At 41.5% G+C, this 21883-nt stretch overlaps 2 protein-coding genes across 3 annotated transcripts; both read left to right on the forward strand.

The window, feature by feature from the left end:
* The first annotated feature begins 6852 nt into the window (after positions 1-6852).
* LOC147318460 (chemerin-like receptor 1) lies at positions 6853-9916 on the forward strand. Of its 2 annotated transcripts, none has more exons than XM_086309836.1 (3): positions 6853-6971; positions 7098-7404; positions 8229-9916. In XM_086309836.1, exon 3 carries the CDS (start codon positions 8243-8245, stop codon positions 9278-9280), a length of 1038 nt encoding a protein of 345 aa, XP_086165962.1. In that variant the 5' UTR covers positions 6853-6971; positions 7098-7404; positions 8229-8242; the 3' UTR covers positions 9281-9916. The 2 variants fall into 2 exon arrangements, with proteins under 2 accessions (XP_086165962.1, XP_086165963.1); XM_086309837.1 differs by having other exon boundaries at positions 6880-6971; positions 7202-7404.
* Positions 9917-12176: 2260 nt separating this feature from the next.
* On the forward strand, positions 12177-14523 carry LOC147318461 (chemerin-like receptor 1). The gene is made up of 2 exons (XM_086309838.1): positions 12177-12266; positions 12692-14523. Exon 2 carries the CDS (start codon positions 12703-12705, stop codon positions 13792-13794), a length of 1092 nt encoding a protein of 363 aa, XP_086165964.1. The 5' UTR covers positions 12177-12266; positions 12692-12702; the 3' UTR covers positions 13795-14523.
* The last annotated feature ends 7360 nt before the right edge of the window (positions 14524-21883 follow it).

Here is a 21883-nt window from a genome sequence, read left to right on the forward strand (position 1 = left end):
CTCGCAAACCCAGCACTAGCTGTTCTTTCAACACCGTCTCTGAGTCGGGAACGCGGTTGGGTTCTCGCCTCTTAATCAAAGCCAGCTTCTCCTGTAGGTCATAGGCATAAGTTCTGACCGTCTCGCTGGACATCTGCCTTCTCTCATAGAACTCCTTCAACCTAGTACCTATGGGGACCTTGTCTCCATAGGTTTGAAGGAGAACCTCAAATATGCCCTCGACAGACTCTACTGCCCCATCCAACATGAACTTAACAGTTGCCCTGGCTTCATCTTTTATGTGTTGCTTGACCAGCTCTACACGGTCCGCCTCTGGCACCTTCATGACTTGGAACGCAGACCGCATTGCCGCGATCCACTCTTCCACACAATCATCTCCACTCTTTCCAGGGCAACCACTAAAATCTGCCAGTTTGCGGTCTCGGTGGACATAGATTGCCGCCGGGGCTTTTAAAGCTTGGGCCTGTTGATCAATCACTGCCCTTGCGAGAGAAAGAGCTTCTCTCTGTTCTTCTCGTGCCTGCTGTAAGGCACCCGCCTGCTCCGCAAGCCTCCCTTGTAGTTCATCAAAGCTCCTTTTCAAATCTTCTAGTTCAGACATGTTTGCCTTAACTCTATTCCTCCTCTATAACGACCCCGAGCCAATGGGTGAATCCTGTTCGTGACGCCAATTGTGAGGGGCTACTAGCCCTGCTATGTAGGGGTAGAAGGGCGCACAGGCTGCCTTGAACGACTAGCGGGTGGTGGGATCTAAGTCCGTACCCCCCTCTAGCGCGATTGACCCGGACACTTACTTCAGTAAGAATGGGGTTAGTTACCTGGCAACAGTAGGCACAAAAGGAGGACTCCAGGCCCGGACCTGCAATGATAGCAGCGCCTGCACACGGAATACTAGCACGGTCCCACTTAACTCCGTCGTTCTGTGCCTAACCAAATAACTCGGGTGCCCCTACTCCAAGGCAACCTGGGTCGGACAAAAGCATTCAACAACGACTTTTTAAACCACGTGGCTCTTTTTATTTATCTGGAGAGCCCTCAAAAAAACCAAACTTGGTTAACAATGTCCACAGGGCCCTGGAGAGCAAAGGGAAAACAGCAAGGAGCCTCCCCAGGACCAAAGAAATGAAAGAAATAAAATGAGGTAAAATAAATCAAAACAGACTGGTGAGACCCAGAGTTGGGAGTCCTCGACTCCACACAACCCACCCTAGTCACAGGAAAAACACTCACAACACAGCAGAACAGTAAAAGTTAACACAGCAAATATTCTGTCTAAAATGGTCGACACAGTCTCATCACATCATTTACAATGTCCGACACACCAAAGGAACATTTTCAGTCTTTACAGTTCACTCCAGTAAATTGTCTCTGGGGTGGGACGGACAGATAGTTCTAGGGGTATGTGTCATTAACCGGAGTTGCAGTCTGTTAGGCTGTCCAGAACTTCCACCGCCGGAGTAGAATGTTCATTCTCTGGTCCACATCAAAGCAAGGAAATAAAACACAGAAACTGTACCTTTGCCCCTCCTGAAATGGAGCGTAATGAACCCACGGGTAGGTGAAACTTTTACACACAGCCAGCTGAAGCAGGGTGAACAACCGGAGCGTCGTCTGGGTGGCAGGGTACTCCAAACACCGCCGACATCGGGGCCCAAGATGGCGGTCCCGCGGGCTAACGGAGCTACGGCAGTCCCCAGGCCGTGCGAAGTGAGGCCGCCCAATTCCTCTCCCGGAAACTCGCTGGTCCTTCGCCAGACAGCCAGCCGTGCTGTCTCGCTTTCTAAACGTTCTTGTCGCCAAACTCTACTGGCAACGCTGGGAAACTGAGGCCGATTGGAGGGGAGCGGCCGCTAGCTTTAGCTCTCGATTAGCCCCTCTGCTAGCGCTATCTCCGCCGACACTTCGCCCCGACGTTACACCCGTAAGGCCGCTGTAGCCGGGGTCAGAGTGCATACACGGACGGAAACCCAGCCTAGACTCGCTGCGGTACCGTATACTGTCTCGCTAACCTCCCGTTTATACTTTGTTCGGGTCTCTTCCTGACCGCGGCCCTTTCCTAGCGTCTCTTCTCATCCGGACACGTGTGCTTTTTTTCCTCCGCTCGTCTTCTCTCCCACTGTGCATGTCCGTCTTCTTCACGCTACGTCACTCCCTCTTGGCTGCTTCAGGCTGTAAACAACCCCGTGACCGTTTTCTAAGGGTTGTAAATATGTGCCCTCACACCTGCTCTAGAGCAATCAGCCCTTTTGCTGACTTTAGGCCAACTCGATAAAGCCGGTTCCTTTAGGCAACCTATAATACTGTCTGTGGACCCAGATATTATAGCCTAGAAAATTTGCAAGAATGTCCATCACATTATCTTTCAGGGTTAGGACTGTAGACAGTGTGGATACATGCCTTCTCAACTTGGTTGAGGACAGTGTCTCTCGATGCTTGGCTCCACATTCCCTTGTAATCTGTCTGGTGGGACCCGATCCTCTTAAGTGGGTCTCCCCTTCAGGTCTGGAGAAGAAAAGGGGATTTTTATCAGGCACACCACAGGCCTGCCAACGTGCAACCAAGGCTTCCATTGAGGAAAGCGTCCCAGGCATTAAAAGGATAGGACCTTTCCTATTCCTTTTTCCTCTTATATGAATGTGCTCAAAATGTTTTTGCTCAAACTGAAAATCCTACTTGCCAAATCCAAATAAACTCCCAAAGTGTCACATAGACTGAATGCAGTCATTGGCATTTTTGATACCTTATATATATACAACAAAGTCCAAAAAGTAAAAAGATAAAGCTTTAGGAACAAACTAAAGGACAAGGCCACTTTTATATATTAATACTGTCCCAAAGCTTTGTGGAGCAGGCATGACTGGACGGAAATCTAAAAAAACCCCCACAGCTTTATCGCTTGAAAGAAAAAATATAAAACTAAACAAGGAGAAACTCAACATTACACACACAGAGGAAACCACAGCCAAAAGGGTGATCAGGACAACAGGCAGGGGGGAAGAGAGGGCTTAAATACATAAGAAATAAGAGGGAGAACAAGAAACAGGAGGGAATAACAGCTGGGGCTAATTAGGCTACGTTCACACTGCAGGTCTTAATGCTTAATTCCGATTTTTTGATCAAATCCGATTTTTTTGTCTCCTCGTTCACACTACAAATAAAATGCGACAGCAAACGCGCTCTAGTGTGAACACTCAAAGCGGCCCGCATGCGCAAAAGAAGATGTCACACACAACGCGCTCTGTTTAGACCAAGAACAAACAGTATTGTTTGACTGATGGCCGTTAATATAAAGACTTCGGACTTTACGTTTCCCAATTTTTGCTTTAAGTTATTTTGTTATTTACATAATAATGTAAATAACCTAATAATGATCCTTATTGCTGTTTAAGAGAGGAGCGGTGCTTCAAAGGATAGCTGCAGATTTCTGTCAGAATCTGCAGATTATACAGTACAAATAAAATGTTTACGTTGTCTTCCCAACAGTTTCACTGACATCTACACTGGATGGCTAGGAAGCGTTCGCGATGTCTTCTCGGGCGCTGATAATTGGCTTCAGTCTTGTGTCGGTGACGTAAAAGGCGGATTTAATGCGACTTGACCGTTCAAACAGCAGTCGCTTTCTAAAGCATCGGATATGTATCGGATTCAGTACCACATACGAAAGTGACCCAGATCGGATTTGAAAATATCGGATTTGCGCCGTTCACACTGTCATAGCATGATCGGATATGGGTCGCATAGGGTCAAAAAAATCGGATTTGATGCGCTTTCACCTGCAGTGTGAACGTAGCCTTAGACACAACAAGACAGAGGAAGCAAAACTAAACACACTGAAAATGGAACACAACACTGTCACAATAAAACAGGAAACACTGAAACGTAGACTGACACACCAGCTTGATGTTACAGGCCCCACTATGGTGGGCGCATAGCCAAATTACGATCCTGTAAAACATGAGAGAAAGTGAACACAGGAGACACGCAGCTGTTCGCCAGGTCAATCTTGCCAGAATGGAAAGCTTATGGCAGCTATGCACCCGACTCAGTGTCCAAAGCACGCTGCTGCCCCCTACTGTCCAAAGTGTTATACACTCTCCTGGCAACAGGGAACTACTGTACATGACATTGTGGATTTAAATTACACCAATAAACCAGCAAAATAAAACATGCATAATAATCTCCATATATCACGGCACTTAACTCACAATTGTGACCACATATCTGTGTGGATCACATTGACACAGGGGCGGAAGATAGTGAGACGAGAGAGGGAGCAAACCTCAACCATAACATAATACGTAATACACACCAAAGTACAAGAAACTCAAAACACCCAGTCAAATGACCCAGAACCATGACAAATAAAGACCAAAGAAGAATACAAGATAGCTGACAGGAAGAGGAAAAGAGACTAAGATTGCAAAACAGGATGCTGATAGTAGGACCCTGCTGCTATGAAAAGATAAAGATGTTCTAATTCTGGATTTTAGATGTCTTTTGCTAGTACAGAAATTACCCGTCTCCCTCTCCCCGTCTCTTTCTCTTGCTTTATAGGCAGTCATATTAACCAGTCAGTTTGATCAGACATTATGATGCTACTAAGCTTAAATTAGCAGTTGCTTTTCTTTCCTTTTCTTTTGGTTCATAATAATAATAATAATAATGAATTGGATTTATATAGTGCTATAGTGGCACCCAAAGAGCTTTCATGACCAATGTCTTTCTCCCAGTTATATGTCTTCACCTGTACTGTACAGTTGTAAATACATTTAGAAATAAATGCATAACACATCTAACCCTGAATAATAATTTATCATTATGAAATACCCAATGACAGAACACAGAGCACATGCATTGTTAATATAGTCGTAACCTGTAGGGAGAGGTGTTTTACATAACAAACACAGCAATATAACAGTAGTCATAAACAAAGCTGCACACTGCGGCAACATTTAATAGATTTAATTTAGCAAACCTTACAGCAGACATGAAGGCTACAAATCATTCAGGGTGCTTTCTTAATCTCTTATTCTCCATTATGTGCTAACTAGACAGGCAGTAATGAAATCCTCTGTTATTCATGAAGCATAAATATCTTTGGTAAGAAGTACATAAGTGCACAAGGGTGTAAAAAAAAAGAGAGTGCTGATAACGTGAAATAAGGTATTGATATTAAACCTTGTGAGTATGACAGTGTCAACAAGTATGTCAGGTGTGCTGTGAATGCTGGGGTGCTCTTGTTCTGGATGTTAGACGCTCCCAATATGTGTTGGTGGTGGGAGTCAAAGAGGAGGTACTGGTTCTTGTGTGTGGGCTTCCGGTAACTTCAATGTTGAGGTTTTGATTCCCTTCAACAGTCCAGCAATGGCAAACAGTTATCCTTTATGTCTTCCCTGGTGAACTCTATTTTTTTATCCACAGTGTTGATATGAGCAGTGAAGGATTCTACTTATATTTTGCATGGTTGGATCTTAACAAGGTTACAAGTAGAGCTTCAACATTCAACAAGAAGAAATGGGAGTTAACAAAACATTATTTTGAGCACGGGGCTGCAGCCTGTTTCATTTCAAGCACTGTTTTCAATAAACTGCATGCTCAAAATAATGTTCTGTCTCACTCCCATTTCTTCTTGTTGCATGTTGAAGCTCAACCTGTAACCTTGTGAAGGTCCAACCATGCAAAATATGAGTTTTTGCCCTTTTTCAGGTGGTCTTAAACTTTTGATAGGGACTGTGCTTTCATTAACAACAGCAGCCATCTGCTCTGCATACAATTTTAAAACAATTAAAATAAAAAGATTTAAAGTTTTCAAAAAAATGAAAAGATAAAAACATCAAAACAGAAAAACAGTGATAGATGATGCATCTGTTGATGAACTGTGATTTATTATATACTTTTGTTTTTGGTAGCAATCAGTCAGACCTAGTAAAACTTTTCTTTTGTTTTCTTTGTTTTCTTTTCTTTTCTTTTATTGATTTGAGAAAACATCTAGTTTTCCACTCAGTGAAATAGAGTTACCCGTCCACTGCACAATCAATAAAATTCATCTTCTCACCCAGCATCAGACAGCCACCATTACCGTGTATGGCACTGGCCACAAATAATTTCATATTGTAATCCTTATTTCTTTATTGAACTGAAAACCTACTTTTATGGTTCCGTCAACAGAATGAAACAAAACTGCCAACGGTACAAGTGCTTCTCCAAAGGCTACAATATTGTAGTCTATACTTCCTCTGCCATACTGTTCAGGTAAAATTTTACCAATTTTTATGTTTGACAGTAGTAAAAAAATACTCTGTCATTCTTTTAGGATGAAATTTGGTTACTTTTCTCAACGTGACTCAAACACAGTGACTTAGCAGAGTATCTACACACTATGTTCCCCCCAGTCCCCAAAAATCCAGGCACCTGCCCATCTTTCAGAGATCATGGGAGAATCTGATACATGATGAATGATGATACATGGTGCACATGAAGAAGAGAGTCAGAGGATGGTTTTAGAGTTGGTGGCTTAACACAAAGCACTATCACTGTCACGGTGCTGAGTCTTTGACACAGTGTTTGGAGTTTTGTGTGGATTTATTATTTTTCTTTCTTTTGCGTTAAGATTATTTAACTGTACAAGGCTTGTCCAGTTTAGTTCTTTTGGTCTCTCTGACTTTCAAATAAAACTTAATACTTACCACACACATGAAACAACAAAATAGTTGACCTCAGAGTTTCACAACTTTGCAAAATTCTGACAGAGTCATACTGTTGCAATACAAACTATATACATATCCAAATTTAGTCATCTTCAGCCTGCAGAGAAATTCAACAGTCTTTTTTGTAATGACTTTGTAATGATACAGTGACAACAACAGTCAACCCCCCACCCTTTGCACAGGGTTATATTAACCTGTCAAATCTTCATTAGGTATTTTTCTACAATCAGTCCATCCAAAACCAACAAGGCAACTTAACTTAAGGTACGTAACCTTTGTTATTTTGCTGCAGGATCTGTTAGGCAAAAATGTTAACCACTAAACTCTGCAGATACAGATATATTTTGATTACCCGTCTCCCTCTCCCCGTCTCTTTCTCTTGCTTTATAGGCAGTCATATTAAGCAGTCAGTTTGATCAGACATTCCTCTGCAGGGAATTCCTCAACAACTATTAAGAAAAAGGTACATAATGTTTGTCTGTGACGGTTCTCAGTCATCCAGGTCATTGTATTCTAAGGAGTTGGAAAGAAAAGCGTCTGGACTTCTTTAAGTTGCTTGAAGACGTTTCACCTCTCATCCGAGAAGGAGAGTCCCAGATTTAAACCCAGTGGGAGCTTCCCCCTATTTCAGGATTGTAAAATCATTGGTTATTTGCTATGGAGGAATTAACCAGCGCTGGATTTTAATTAAATTAAGGTAATTTATTAAAATTAAGGAAATGAGTTAAATTGATTTATTTAAGTGACAGTACTGCTTTTGTCTGAAGTTATGGAGTAATTCATTGTATATTTTGTCATAATTCTAATTTACAACAAAACTCTGGTTAGACAGTGACAGTGTAGAAAATGTTATGCCTTTGCCTAATAGCTGTAAAACCGCTGCTATAGCGTATTAAGGTGCCCTCAAAGCAAACATGAAGCAAAGTTTTAACGCTTGCATATTACAGAATAGGTCAATGTAACGAGTGGGCATGATGTAAAAAGAGGGCAATGTGAGTTTGAATTCAAATATTTCAACGTCTGCAAATAAATTGCATCAAGCTGCATTATAAAAACGGATCAACTGTGGATTTTTAAAAATAAATTCACATAAGCAATCATTCAGGTTGGTTTAAAATTACATCTTTTAAATCTTTTGAAAAAACCGCTGGCAACCAAATTATGTCTCTTTTCATGCTTGTGTCTACTTGTTTGGAAAATGAATGCTTTGTTTTTATTTTCAAATGCCTCTCACCGATAACGTTAGTAGTTTAATGAGTCACTAGATCAACAACAAGCATGTCCCACACGTGGCCATTACTTTATAGTTAACCCTGTATTTATATTTTATTGTTTATCTCTACATATTAAAATTTCTGATAGCTTAATTAAAACCAAGTGCTGATATGGTTAGTCTTAAGTTGTGTTGGAACTTCAGCTCTACTAGACATCAAGGAGATATTTCATGGATTAGAATAACTATAAATGACAATGCATTGAAATTGTTTGTTTGTTTGTTTGTTTGTTGCATGGCTACTGCAGGTCTCAAGACAATCATGGAGATGACTACTCACTATTTTGATCAGAGAACTACAGCTACTGCTACTCATGGAAATGACTCTGAAAAAACTGATGACTACGACTTGAATGACTTTGCTCAGTTGTTTCAGTCATTTGATGCCATGTCTATCGCTGTTTTCTCCCTGGTCTCTGTTCTTGGCGTGCTGGGGAATGGAGTGGTTATCTGGGTGACTGGGTTCAGGATGAAGAAAACTGTTAACACAGTTTGGTACCTCAATCTTGCTGTGGCTGACTTTCTCGTCGCAGCATTTCTGCCCTTTGATGTGACTTTCTTAGCTTTAGGGTCTCACTGGCCCTTTGGCAATTTCATGTGCAAGCTGAGCACCACTCTAATCTCTCTGAACATGTTTGTCAGTGTCTACATTCTGCTGGTGATCAGTGTGGACAGATGTGTGTCTGTGGTGTGGCCCGTGTGGGCTCAGAACTACAGAAATGTACGCAAGTCATCCCATGTGAGTCTGTGTGTTTGGATACTGGCTTTGATTCTCAATGCTCCGTACCTTTACTTCATGGACACCGAGCAACATTCTGGAGACAAAATAATCTGCTTTGACACTCTTTTCGACTACAACATACGATTTCAAGCCATTGTCATCACCAACTTCCTCCTAGGATTTGCAGTCCCCTTCACTGTCATTGTCTCTTGTTATGGTGTCATCATCCATCATGTCAGGAGAAACCGCAACCTGGCTGGCCAGTCAAGTCGCGCCTTTAAAATTATTGCTGCTATTATCATCTGTTTTTTCGTGTGCTGGGCTCCCTTTCATATTATAGGTCTAATTGAGCTGGTTATCTTCACAGCTGATACTGAGAGTAAAACATTACTCCACATTATTGATATTGGGATACCTCTCAGCAACAATTTGGCTGTTCTAAATAGTTGCATGAACCCACTACTGTATGTGTTCATCAGACAAGATTTTAAGGATGAAGTCAGAAAATCCATTCTAAAAAGTATGGAGACTGCCTTCGACGAAGAGAAGACACACCAGACAGAGCAAACAAAGCTTTGAATCCTGTGGTATAAGGCAGACAGTGATGTAACAAAACTATTTTACAAAAATACAAAACGGTAAATAATATTTAAAAAAAAGATGTCAAATTGCTTTTGGCTGTAAATATTACTCCAGAGTAAATCTTTATAATGAATATAACAATTAAACTGTTCTTATTAATCTAATGGAAATGGCTAACTGTACAAATGCTGTGATACATTAGATCGGTGCTGTCTTGCTTTTGGTGTCTCTTTGACTCACAGTGTGGATTTGTGTGTTCTTATATGAAACTAAAAGGATTTTCCAGCAATTTCCTAATGTTGTAAACCTGCTCAACATTTGGCAATAAACCCCTTTCTGATTCTGATTCTGATTCTGATTTGGAAAAAGACGTAAAATCAGCGAACACCAATCATAGTAAGGAGATGTCCCTTTTGAATACTGAGGTGAAATAGTATGAGATAAAGAAACAAAAGTGTAAGCAAAATGTGCAATTACTATGTTGTAAGTATAACTTATTTAGTCTGTATATACATTTTCATAAGCTGAATCACCCTGCTGGCACAGTGGCTAGCGGCGCTGCCTCACAGTAAGAAGGTCCTGAGTTCAATTCCACCATCAGGCTGGGGTCTTTCTGTGTGGATTTTGCATGTTCTCCCCTTTCTAGGTATTCTGTAAACAATAATGCAGTTAGTGGGGACATGTTAATTGTTGACTCTAACTTGCCTGTCTGTTAGCTCTGTGGCAGACTGGTGACCTGTCCAGGGTGCTCCCTGCCCCAAGACAGCTGGGATAGGCTTCAGCCCCCCCAGACAGAGCCAATCACCCCTTGGTGCTTTTTACCGATATCATATAAAAATTCACATTTTATCCAGCAGTCTAGCATATATCAATTTATAATCATTATGATGCTACTAAGCTTAAATTAGCAGTTGCTTTTCTTTCTTTTTCTTTTGGTTCATGACCAATGTCTTTCTCCCAGTTATATATCTTCACCTGTATTGTACAGTTGTAAATACATTTAGAAATAAATGCATAACACATCTAACCCTGAATAATAATTTATCATTATGAAATACCCAATGACAGAACACAGAGCACATGCATTGTTAATATAGTCGTAACCTGTAGGGAGAGGTGTTTTACATAACAAACACAGCAATATGACAGTAGTCATAAACAAAGCTGCACACTGCGGCAGCATTTAATAGATTTAATTTAGCAAACCTTACGGCAGACATGAAGGCTACAAATCATTCAGGGTGCTTTCTTAATCTCTTATTCTCCATTATGTGCTAACTAGACAGGCAGTAATGAAATCCTCTGTTATTCATGAAGCATAAATATCTTTGGTAAGAAGTACATAAGTGCACAAGGGTGTAAAAAAAAAGAGAGTGCTGATAATGTGAAATAAGGTATTGATATTAAACCTTGTGAGTATGACAGTGTCAACAAGTATGTCAGGTGTGCTGTGAATGCTGGGGTGCTCTTGTTCTGGATGTTAGACGCTCCCAATATGTGTTGGTGGTGGGAGTCAAAGAGGAGGTACTGGTTCTTGTGTGTGGGCTTCCGGTAACTTCAATGTTGAGGTTTTGATTCCCTTCAACAGTCCAGCAATGGCAAACAGTTATCCTTTATGTCTTCCCTGGTGAACTTTATGTTTTTATCCCCAGTGTTGATATGAGCAGTGAAGGATTCTACTTTATATTTTGCATGGTTGGATCTTAACAAGGTTACAAGTAGAGCTTCAACATTCAACAAGAAGAAATGGGAGTTAACAAAACATTATTTTGAGCACGGGGCTGCAGCCTGTTTCATTTCAAGCACTGTTTTCAATAAACTGCATGCTCAAAATAATGTTCTGTCTCACTCCCATTTCTTCTTGTTGCATGTTGAAGCTCAACCTGTAACCTTGTGAAGGTCCAACCATGCAAAATATGATTTTTTGCCCTTTTTCAGGTGGTCTTAAAATTTTGATAGGGACTGTGCTTTCATTAACAACAGCAGCCATCTGCTCTGCATACAATTTTAAAACAATTAAAATAAAAAGATTTAAAGTTTTCAAAAAATGAAAAGATAAAAACATCAAAACAGAAAAACAGTGATAGATGATGCATCTGTTGATGAACTGGCCACAAATAATTTCATATTGTAATCCTTATTTCTTTATTGAACTGAAAACCTAATTTTATGGTTCCGTCAACAGAATGAAACAAAACTGACAACGGTACAAGTGCTTCTCCAAAGGCTACAATATTGTAGTCTATACTTCCTCTGCCATACTGTTCAGGTAAAATTTTACCAATTTTTATGTTTGGCAGTAGTAAAAAATACTCTGTCATTCTTTTAGGATGAAATTTGGTTACTTTTCTCAACGTGACTCAAACACAGTGACTTAGCAGAGTATCTACACACTATGTTCCCCCCAGTCCCCAAAAATCCAGGCACCTGCCCATCTTTCAGAGATCATGGGAGAATCTGATACATGATGAATGATGATACATGGTGCATGAAGAAGAGAGTCAGAGAATGGTTTTAGAGTTGGTGGCTTAACACAAAGCACTATCACTGTCACGGTGCTGAGTCTTTGACACAGTGTTTGGAGTTTTGTGTGGATTTATTATTTTTCTTTCCTTTGCGTTAAGATTATTTAACTGTACAAGGCTTGTCCAGTTTAGTTCTTTTGTTCTCTGACTTTCAAATAAAACTTAATACTTACCACACACATGAAACAACAAAATAGTTGACCTCAGAGTTTCACAACTTTGCAAAATTCTGACAGAGTCATACTGTTGCAATACAAACTATATACATATCCAAATTTAGTCATCTTCAGCCTGCAGAGAAATTCAACAGTCTTTTTTGTAATGACTTTGTAATGATACAGTGACAACAACAGTCAACCCCCCACCCTTTGCACAGGGTTATATTAACCTGTCAAATCTTCATTAGGTATTTTTCTACAATCAGTCCATCCAAAACCAACAAGGCAACTTTACTTAAGGTACGTAACCTTTGTTATTTTGCTGCAGGATCTGTTAGGCAAAAATGTTAACCACTAAACTCTGCAGATACAGATATATTTTGATTTAAATAATAAATGACGCTAATCAATTAACATTAAGTAACTTGACTTTGTGAAACTTCTTGCTTGTAATACAGTAAAATACTGTAAAATGTTGGAATTAGGTCTTTCTTTAAAGCACTTTGGAATGGATGAAATAGTTGAAAACATAAAAAAAAGCATTTTACGTGATCCGAGCACATATTTATCATGGTCCAGTCAGTGCAAAGGAGCAAAATGACTAAGGTGCAAGTGTTTCATTTAAATATTAAACATCTAGTTGTAATTTATTAATATAAAAATTAAATATAAGTATAACATGTATAAAAAATTAAAAATGACTTTTAATTACATTTATGTCGTAGGTCTCAAGACAATGATGGAGTTGACCACAAACTCCCTCAATCAAATCAATTCAACTGCTGTACCTGATGGAAATGGCCATATATTTAAGTATCCCGGGTTGAAGCAATCTCTCAACACCATGTCTATCATTGTTTATTCCCTGATCTTTCTCCTTGGTGTGGTCGGGAATGGAGTGGTTATCTGGGTCACCGGGTTCAAAATGAAGAAAACTGTTAACACAGTTTGGTACCTCCACCTTGCTGTGGCTGACTTCATCTTTGCGGCATATCTGCCTTTGAATGTGACATACAAGATTTTGGGGATGCACTGGCCGTTTGGTAAGATCATGTGCAGGCTGAACACCATGGTGCTCTTTCTGCACATGTTTGCCAGTGTCTACATTCTGGTGGTGATCAGTGTGGATAGATGTGTCTCTGTAGTGTGGCCTGTGTGGGCTCAGAATCACAGAAATATGCGTAAGGCGTCCTGTGTGAGTCTGTGTGTTTGGATACTGGCTTTCATTCTCAGCGCTCCATGCTTTTTCTTCAGGAACACTGAGAAAGTGTTTGAGAAAGGCAAAATCCTCTGCTTCAACAGCTATGCTATTTCTGATAACTATGAATTACCATCTGTTATTCAGATGCAAAAGTTTCGTCATCAGGCCATGATCATCACCCGTTTCTTCCTGCTTTTTGTTGTTCCCTTCACTGTCATTGTGTCCTGTTACGCTGTCATCATCAAGCATCTCAAAAGAAACCGTGTCCTGGCCAGCAAGTCAAGTCGCCCCCTCAAGATCATTGCTGCCATTATCATCACTTTTTTTCTGTGCTGGGCTCCCTTTCACATCATGAGTCTCATTGAGCTGGTGAAATTCAGAGCTGCTGCTCCAAATGAAACTTTAGTCTATGTCATTGCTGTTGGGAATCCTCTTACTAGAAGTTTGGCATTTTTTACCAGCTGCCTGAATCCACTGCTGTATGTGTTCATGGGACAAGATTTCAAGAAAGAAATCCGCAAATCCATCCTGAATTGGCTTGAGACTGCCTTCCAGGATGTGGAGGCACACTCTCACACTTACTCAAAGACCGAGGACACCAGTCAGAGCAAAGATAATCAGATTTGAATATTGACATGTGAAGCTGTCACCGACATGATACATTATTCATGTTATTTTTGGACTTAAAAAAACACATTCACACATCAAACCTTTTGCATAATCTTACAGTTTAATTTTAATATTAATATATTTAATATTGTTCTTTTCAATTAAAAAAAGTTACCGTAGAATAACAACAGTGAATTTATCCAAAACCATAATGTTGAAAATTTACTGGGTAATTTGCATTATGATATGAGATTTGAAAACAAAAAAGATTGTACTTGGACTTAATATTTGATGCTAAATAATAAAGAGTGCAAAAGATACTGACAGGAGTAACATCATAAGCTTGACTTTAAAACTGTGTATTATAATGTCTCCTTCAGGTAGAGAGAAATGAGTTATTGATGACTGCAGCAGCTATTGTGACTGCCTTAGAAACAACAGCAAAACCGAAGGTTTGAATAACATAACATCTTGCACATTAACCTTACAAACTTGAGGGGTTATGTTTTTTTTGTTAGCAATAGCTAAATGTTCTGTATTCAAAAAAGTGACTGGGGTATACTCCCTTGGCATTTTAAAGGAGTGGCACTCCAGTTAAAAAAAAATGTATTGTCATTTTAAGGATTATCTCTAGCTATTCAGACCTATTTAGATAAGAATTTGTTGGTTAAATTTCATATCATTTTTTAAATCATCATCATCATTGTTGTTTATTCTAAGTGATATTTGATCATGTTAAATCTGTACTTACACAAATAAAACCTTAAATATTGCAAAACCTGTGTTTTTTTTTTAGGAAAAGCTCAAAGTTCATTCCCAAAAGGTTGATTCTGTTCATCTGGAAGTCGCGTTTTTTGTGGGAGAAGCGTTTCGTCACTCATCCAAGTGACTTCTCAACTTACTGCAGGCTTTTCCAACCTCATAAAGAGTAAATTGACACAATAACTGAAACTAGTCCACTGAATGAACATTGGGCTGTGAAGTCAGCTGCTTGATCAAAAATATGCACATAGCAGCACTGACAAATCCAAATATCTATAAAACAAAATGCACATTTCTTTGTTTCCATTAACACAGATTTGGGAATTTTTCCAATTATGGCCTTCAGAATCAGTTCACTTTCACACTCACCGGTGATCTTGAGACAGCGCGAGAAGGCCTGCAGTATACTGCAGGCCTTCTCGCGCTGTCAAAATTGGTCATTGTAGCAGTTTGTAGCAATCGTGGTCTTAACTTTTGATCTGGACTCTCAAACTGCTACAATGACCAATTTTCAAACAAAAATAAAACAACATTAAGAAGTAAAAAAAAATATGTTTACAGCATTTTATAGATGAGAATCTAAATTTACTTCATTACAGATTGACAAATTTGCATTTGTTAAAAGAAAACCTAATAATATTTCCATTAAAATATTAAAATGTAAAATAATCATCAATCTTGCACAAAATCCCAAAAATCTATTTATGCAATTCCAGTTGCCTTTTTCACTTCTAACACAAACTTCAGAGGGCGCTGCTGTTCACTAAACGGAGAGAGCATCAACAAATACAGTCCTGATCAGAAGTTTCAGATCAAGCGCTGTTTTTTTGTGAGCATTGCATGCTCACAAAAATGTTTCTCTTTGGATGTTGAAGCTCTACTCAGAACCTTTTTAAGATACAATCGTGCAAAATATGATTTTTTTTGCCATTTTTCAAGTGGTCTTAACTTTTGATCTGGACCGTATCGATGGGATCTTAATAGTTGTGGATTTTGCTTAGAAAAACTACAAATGACAGTTTAAATATTGAAAGTAGTTTGAGCCACTCTTTTAGACAGTTTTCTAGTCGAGGTTTGAGTTGTGACTTCTACAAAATGAACACTTTCATAGATGCTGTTATGCCAAAATCTTCATGCGTGTACATGCACAGACCACATGTGCATAATGTTGTGCACATAAACTCACCGATGTATATGACAACTTTGTGGCATTAAATTTGTATTGTAATTTTAAAAAATGTAATACATACATTTAACAAAGTTTTAATAGACACCTTTCAAAACACTCAAGTACTCCTTATAAGCAAATCAAATAATAAATTCAAAGTCTGGATATTAACAGCTGGAAGACACAAAAACTCAGAGGACACAAAAGGCAAGAAGTAAGAAAGAGGAAAATATCCACAGGCAAATCCAGTGAACTGCACCTCAACAGTGTTTGTGGTCTTATAAGCTCTTCTGGGATTTTTAGTTTGCATACTTGGATGATTCAAATGAATGATTCATATATTATGCTAAATATATACAGATCTTTCTATTAAAGTCCCCCTCTACAGCCTGTTGTTTCTTAGATTCAGTAATGAAACTGAGGCTACGTCCACACGTACGTGCGATCGTGGCTCAAGAGTTGGGAGGTCGCCTTGTAATCGGAAGGTTGCTGGTTCGAGCCCTGGCTTGGACAGTCTCGGTTGTTGTGTCCTTGGGCAAGACACTTCACCCGTTGCCTACTGGTGGTGGTCAGAGGGCCCGGTGGCGCCAGTGTCCGGCAGCCTCGCCTCTGTCAGTGCGCCCCAGGTGTTGGCGTTGGGCTCTTTTAATAAAACTCCTCATTTAGGCGATAACGTGGAATCCCACCATCTTTATTCCAGCTCACTCTATGTTCATGACATAGCATCACCTCCTGTCTAGAAGGGTAAGTACTGCCCCCTAGTGGCGCATGATATTCACCAATATAGATTACACCACATCCCCCTTACTGAAGTCAGACTGGTACATTCTTTTGTTCTTCAAACAAAACATAACTGCATATAGCTTTTTCAATACAGGCATACCCCAACATTTCAGGAAACATAAAGTCAGTATTGTCATAAACACTTTCTTTTCCTCCTGTAACAGAATAAACACTTTCTCTTTTCTTTTCAACCTGTAACAGAATAAACACTTTTTTTCTTTTCAACATGCTACTCTTAAAACCACAACTTAGCATTTGAAACACACTTTTCCGTTTTCAAACAATCAGCGTCACAGATCAAGTCTTTTCGGTTTAATCACCTCCCTACCAGACCGGGTTCTAACCACACCTGGTGTATGGGGTGCGCTTGGCTCAGAAACTGTCTCTGTAGGAGTAGCTTGGATCTGTGTGGCTTCGGTTTGAGCCTCTGTTTGCGGGATCGGCACAAGATGACTGCGGTTCCTTCTAATTGTCCCTTGGGGCCCACTGATGACGTACGATCGTGGAGTCGGGTGGACTGCTGTCACTGTGCCCTGTGCTCTTGCGTCCGTGATCCAGACTGGTTGTCCTGGCACCAATTTATCCAGTTCTCTTGTTCTATGTCTCTTGTTAAAACTTTCGGTTTGTCTCAGCCGTTTCTCTCTCTCCGAACAACTAACCTGCTGAAAATCAGGCATACGGGGCTGTAAGGTTTCAGGAAGCATTGGCAAGGTAGTACGAAGCCTGCGCCCCATGAGAAGTTGAGCCGGGCTGTAGCCATTTGCCAGTGCTGTTGTTCTGTATGCCAGCAACGCCTTGTATGGATCGCTAGCCTTTTTGAGGAGATTCTTGACGGTCTGGACGCCTCTCTCCGCTTCGCCGTTGCTCTGCGGGTACCTGGGACTACTGGTAACATGCTCAAAACAGTAGTCCTTTGCAAAGTCTCTCATTTCTTGACATGCAAATTGTGGCCCATTATCGGTGATCAATACTTCAGGGATTCCATGGCGTGCAAATATTGACTTTAAATGCACAATCACATTGGCTGAACGAGTTGGACTGAGTTGAGCAATCTCGACATATCTCGAGAAGTAATCCACTACTAACAGATAGTTTTTGTCTTTTAGTGTGAACAGATCAGCTCCTAAGTTCTGCCATGGCCTCTCAGGTAAACGTGTGGGCATAAGAGGTTCCCTCACATTAACTCTCTCCTGAATGCACAGCCTGCACTTAAGGACAAGTTCACCGATCTGGTTACTCAGGCCTGGCCACCACACTGCTTGTCGCGCACGTTCTCTACACTTGACTACTCCTTGGTGTCCCTCGTGTATTTTGTCCAGAACTGCGTTTCGCATGTTTGCAGGTATGACCAACCTTGTACCTCTCAGTAGTAGTCCATTGTGTACACTCAAAACTGCTCTTTCAGACCAGTAGTGCTTTACCACTCCCTGCAGCTGGTTCCTGTCCGGCCAGCCCTCTGCACAGTACTTCATGACTTGCGAACAGACGCTGTCAGACTGCAGCTGCTCACGGAGATCTGAAAGGTTTTTGCTGCTAGTAGGAAGGCCCTCCAGCACTGTGTCAACGTAGATATCAGTGTCCTCCATAAGGTCATTGTCTCTGGGAATCACGTTGCCTGCCAACGGCAACCGTGACAGCGTGTCGGCTGTGGTGAGGCTTTTGCCTGGAATGTGCCTTATAGTGTAAGAATACCTCATCAGGCGCATGCGGAATCTCTGTATCCGCGGTGGAAGCAAATCCAGGGCTTGTCCTCCGAGTAGGCTCACTAGTGGCTTATGGTCGGTCTCAAGCTCAAAGTGTAGCCCTAGAATAAAGTCACTGAATCTTTCACAGGCCCAGGTGAGCGCTAGCGCTTCTTTTTCCAGCTGAGCGTAGCGCTGCTCTGTGGCTGTCAATGATCGCGAGGCATACGCGACAGGTGACCACACGTCATTGTCTTTCTGTAGTAAGACTGCCCCCAACCTGTATGAAGAAGCATCTGCTGAGATCTTCTGGGGTTTGTTTGGGTTGTAGAGCTGTAGCACTGGTGCAGATGACAGTTCTTGTTTTAAACTGTTAAAGGCGTTTTGTTGCTCATGCCCCCAGTACCACATGTTTTTAGTTGAAAGCAAGTCTCTCAGTGGTTTGTCTTTCTCAGAAAGGTTTGGGATGAATTTCCCCAGCTGGTTCACCATTCCTAAGAAGCTCCTAAGCTCACTCACAGTGCTTGGCTCTTTCATCTTCTGCACCGCGCTAGTTTTGTCAGGGTCGGGGCTCATGCCTTCAGATGACACAATGAATCCTAAGAATTTCACTGTTCTTTTGCCAAACTCACATTTTGACATGTTCAGGGTGACGCCTGCCTTCTCTGCACGGTCGAGGACAGCGTGGAGTCTCATGTCGTGCTCCTCTCTCGTAGATCCCCAGACCAGGATGTCGTCCATGTGGCATACGACTCCCGCGAGGCCGGCTGTCACTTCTGTCACCATTATGTTTTGGAAATGCTCTGGTGCACTGGAAATACTAAATGGCAGACGGTTGAAATGGTACCTCCCAAATGGCGTAATAAATGTGGTGAGGAGAGCAGATTCTTTGGACAGCGGTATTTGCCAAAAGCCCATGTTAGCATCGAGCTTGGAGAAATACTGCGCCCCTGTGAGCATGCCTAGTGTTTGGTCGACAGAGGGAAGAATATATCTTTCACGACACACCGACCCATTTAAAGGTGTCATGTCCACGCAGATGCGGACTGTCTCTTTGTCCTTTTTAGGGGCTACGACCATGCCGCAACACCAGTCTGTGGGCTCCTCCACACGACTGATCACCCCCAACTGTTCCATCCTCTGTAGCTCTGCTTTGACTTTGCCCAGTAGTGGGAGCAGAACACGCCTGGGCACTTTCAGTGAATAAGGTTTAGCGTCGGGCTTCAGCTTAATCGTGTACGGTTTTTGAACAAGCCCGAGCCCATCCCATAGCTTCGGGTACGCTTTCTTCACTGTCTCAAGGTCAACATTGTCCATTCGGGCAATTAGTTTCAGTCTCACAGAAGCTGTCCTGCTTAAGAGAGCTACACGCAGATTTCTGACTACATAGATTGTCTCTGCAGTGCTCCTGTCACTGTAGGAAATGTCCTCCTTTGTGGACCCAAGCACGGTCAGTGCTGCACCTCCTGGTCCATACAGTGGCTTTTCAGCTTTTTGCAGATGCTCATTTGGCTGCTTAATGTCTTTGAATGTCTCTTCTGAGATAGCTGTGACATCTGCCCCCGAGTCTAATTTGAAGGTCATGCTTTTGCCTCTCACGCAGATGTTAGCAAGCCACGGGTCTTCTCCTGAATCCAGTTCACCTAGGAAGAGTCCATCTGCACAGTCTGCCACCTCATGCACAGCTGTAGACCTACAAACTCTCCCGTAGTGTCCACGTTTCCCGCAGTTGTGGCATTCTGCATTTTTAGCTGGGCACTGTGCTGCTGGGTGCATCTGTGTTTTTCCACATTTAAAACACGTTTTATTTTCTTGTTTTGTTATTTGTGGTTTTCGTGGCTTGAACTGCTTTTGCTCTCTGCTTCTGAATTTATTGGGCTGTGACTTTCTGACATGCACGGCGTCCATGGCTGTTTTGCCCGTGCTGCTTTCGCCTCTGAGGTCAGTTTGCTGTCTTTTTATTTCCTCAGATTGTCTCGCCATTGTGATAGCTTTGGTTAGCGTCAAATCTTTGTTGAGCTGCATTCTCTCCGACAGTGATGAATCTTTAAGACCCACAACGAGCCTATCCCTCAAAAGTTCATCGTGGAGTTCACCATATTCACAGTTTTCAGCGAGAGCATATAGAGCTGTTATGAAGGAGTCAACTGTTTCCGCTGGCTGTTGTACTCGCTTATTAAACTTTGCTCTTTCATAAATCACATTCTTTCTGGGGACAAAATGTCTGTCAAATGCGTTTCTGACCGCATCGTACTGCTGCCGCTGCCCGTCTGTTAGGTCTAGTCCCCTTAGCACGTCGTCAGCCTCGTCTCCCATGCAGTATACTAATGTGTTCACTTGGTTAGCATCAGTTGAACCATTCAGATTACTTGCCATTCTGAAACGCTCGAAACGTCTGATCCACTTCTCCCATTCTTGGGGCTTTGCGAAGTCGAACGGTTCCGGTGGCTTGATGGTGAAAGTAGCCGCTGGTGGAGCTGCCGTAACCGGGCCAGGAGTCGCCGGTAATGCTGCTGCTTGCTCCGTCATTTTCGTCACTAGCCGTTCGCCAAGCTGACGGTTATTTTTTTCCACTGTCTCTCTTCGCCGCTTAGAGCGAGTGCACTTCTGACACCATGTTGCGTTGGGCTCTTTTAATAAAACTCCTCATTTAGGCGATAACGTGGAATCCCACCATCTTTATTCCAGCTCACTCTATGTTCATGACATAGCATCACCTCCTGTCTAGAAGGGTAAGTACTGCCCCCTAGTGGCGCATGATATTCACCAATATAGATTACACCACACCAGGGTGGCTACAATGTAGCTTTCCATCACCAGTGTGTGAATGTGTGGGTGGATGACTGGATATGTAAAGCGCTTTGGGGTCCTTAGGGACTAGTAAAGCGCTATATAAATACAGGCCATTTACGTACATAGGTATTTTTGAAAACGGAGATTTTCCATTTTCGTAACAAAACAAAAAAAATCCCATCCACATGTGCAGTTTTGAAAAAATATCTCCATCCACATGTCAACGCTAAAAACGAAATGTTGGCCAATCAGAAGCAGCCTGGGAGGGAAAGGCTAAACAAGGTTTTGTACACTCACAAAACCTCAAGTACTTCCAAAAAGTTTTTGTTTTCCTGGAATGGCAGATAATTTTGCGTTACTTTTCAAGTGCCTTCAACATTTCAAAAGTTAATAACTAAAGACAGTATTTTGGGTGGTGTAGACACACAACTTGGGAATAAACTAAATGCATACAGCATACATGAATTTATTTTTTAAAGAAAAGTAAATTTATTCAAAACCGATGTCGGGATTTGAGTTGTGACAGCAGCAGTGTTGAGTGTAGAAGCCACGTTCGAAGTTCACTCTGACGCCTCTGTCTTTGTAAATGGAGGGACAGTAACTGTGTGTGTATATGCAAGTGTGTAAAAACTGCAGATAGTCAGATTAACAGCAACAGTATTTTGTCTCTATCCATCATTGTGGAAATAATCTCATGTAAACAATAACGTGGCGCACAGCGTCACGTCAAATTAGGCGCACACCTTTGATGTTGCATGACTAAATCTCAGTTTTCCTTGTCCACACTTAAATGCATAAACGAGGGAGGGCACCAAGATGGCGGCTTGAACAGTCGTGTTTTTTCAGGAGCTCCAAAAGACAGTAAAATTTGCTGTAACTTTGTTCTCCCTCCACTTGAATTACAACCATGGATGCCCAA

Source organism: Aulonocara sp. 'chitande type north' Nkhata Bay, linkage group LG11 (assembly GCF_057382095.1).
Source record: "Aulonocara sp. 'chitande type north' Nkhata Bay isolate Kocher_YH1m ecotype deep benthic linkage group LG11, A_spYH_male_GT1.1, whole genome shotgun sequence".
Taxonomy (NCBI): Eukaryota; Metazoa; Chordata; class Actinopteri; order Cichliformes; family Cichlidae; genus Aulonocara; species Aulonocara sp. 'chitande type north' Nkhata Bay.

Coding starts and splice junctions, on each gene's coding strand:
- LOC147318460 (XM_086309836.1), top strand. CDS start 8,243: ATGGAGATGACTACTCACTATTTTGATCAGAGAACTACAGCTACTGCT.
- LOC147318461 (XM_086309838.1), top strand. CDS start 12,703: ATGATGGAGTTGACCACAAACTCCCTCAATCAAATCAATTCAACTGCT.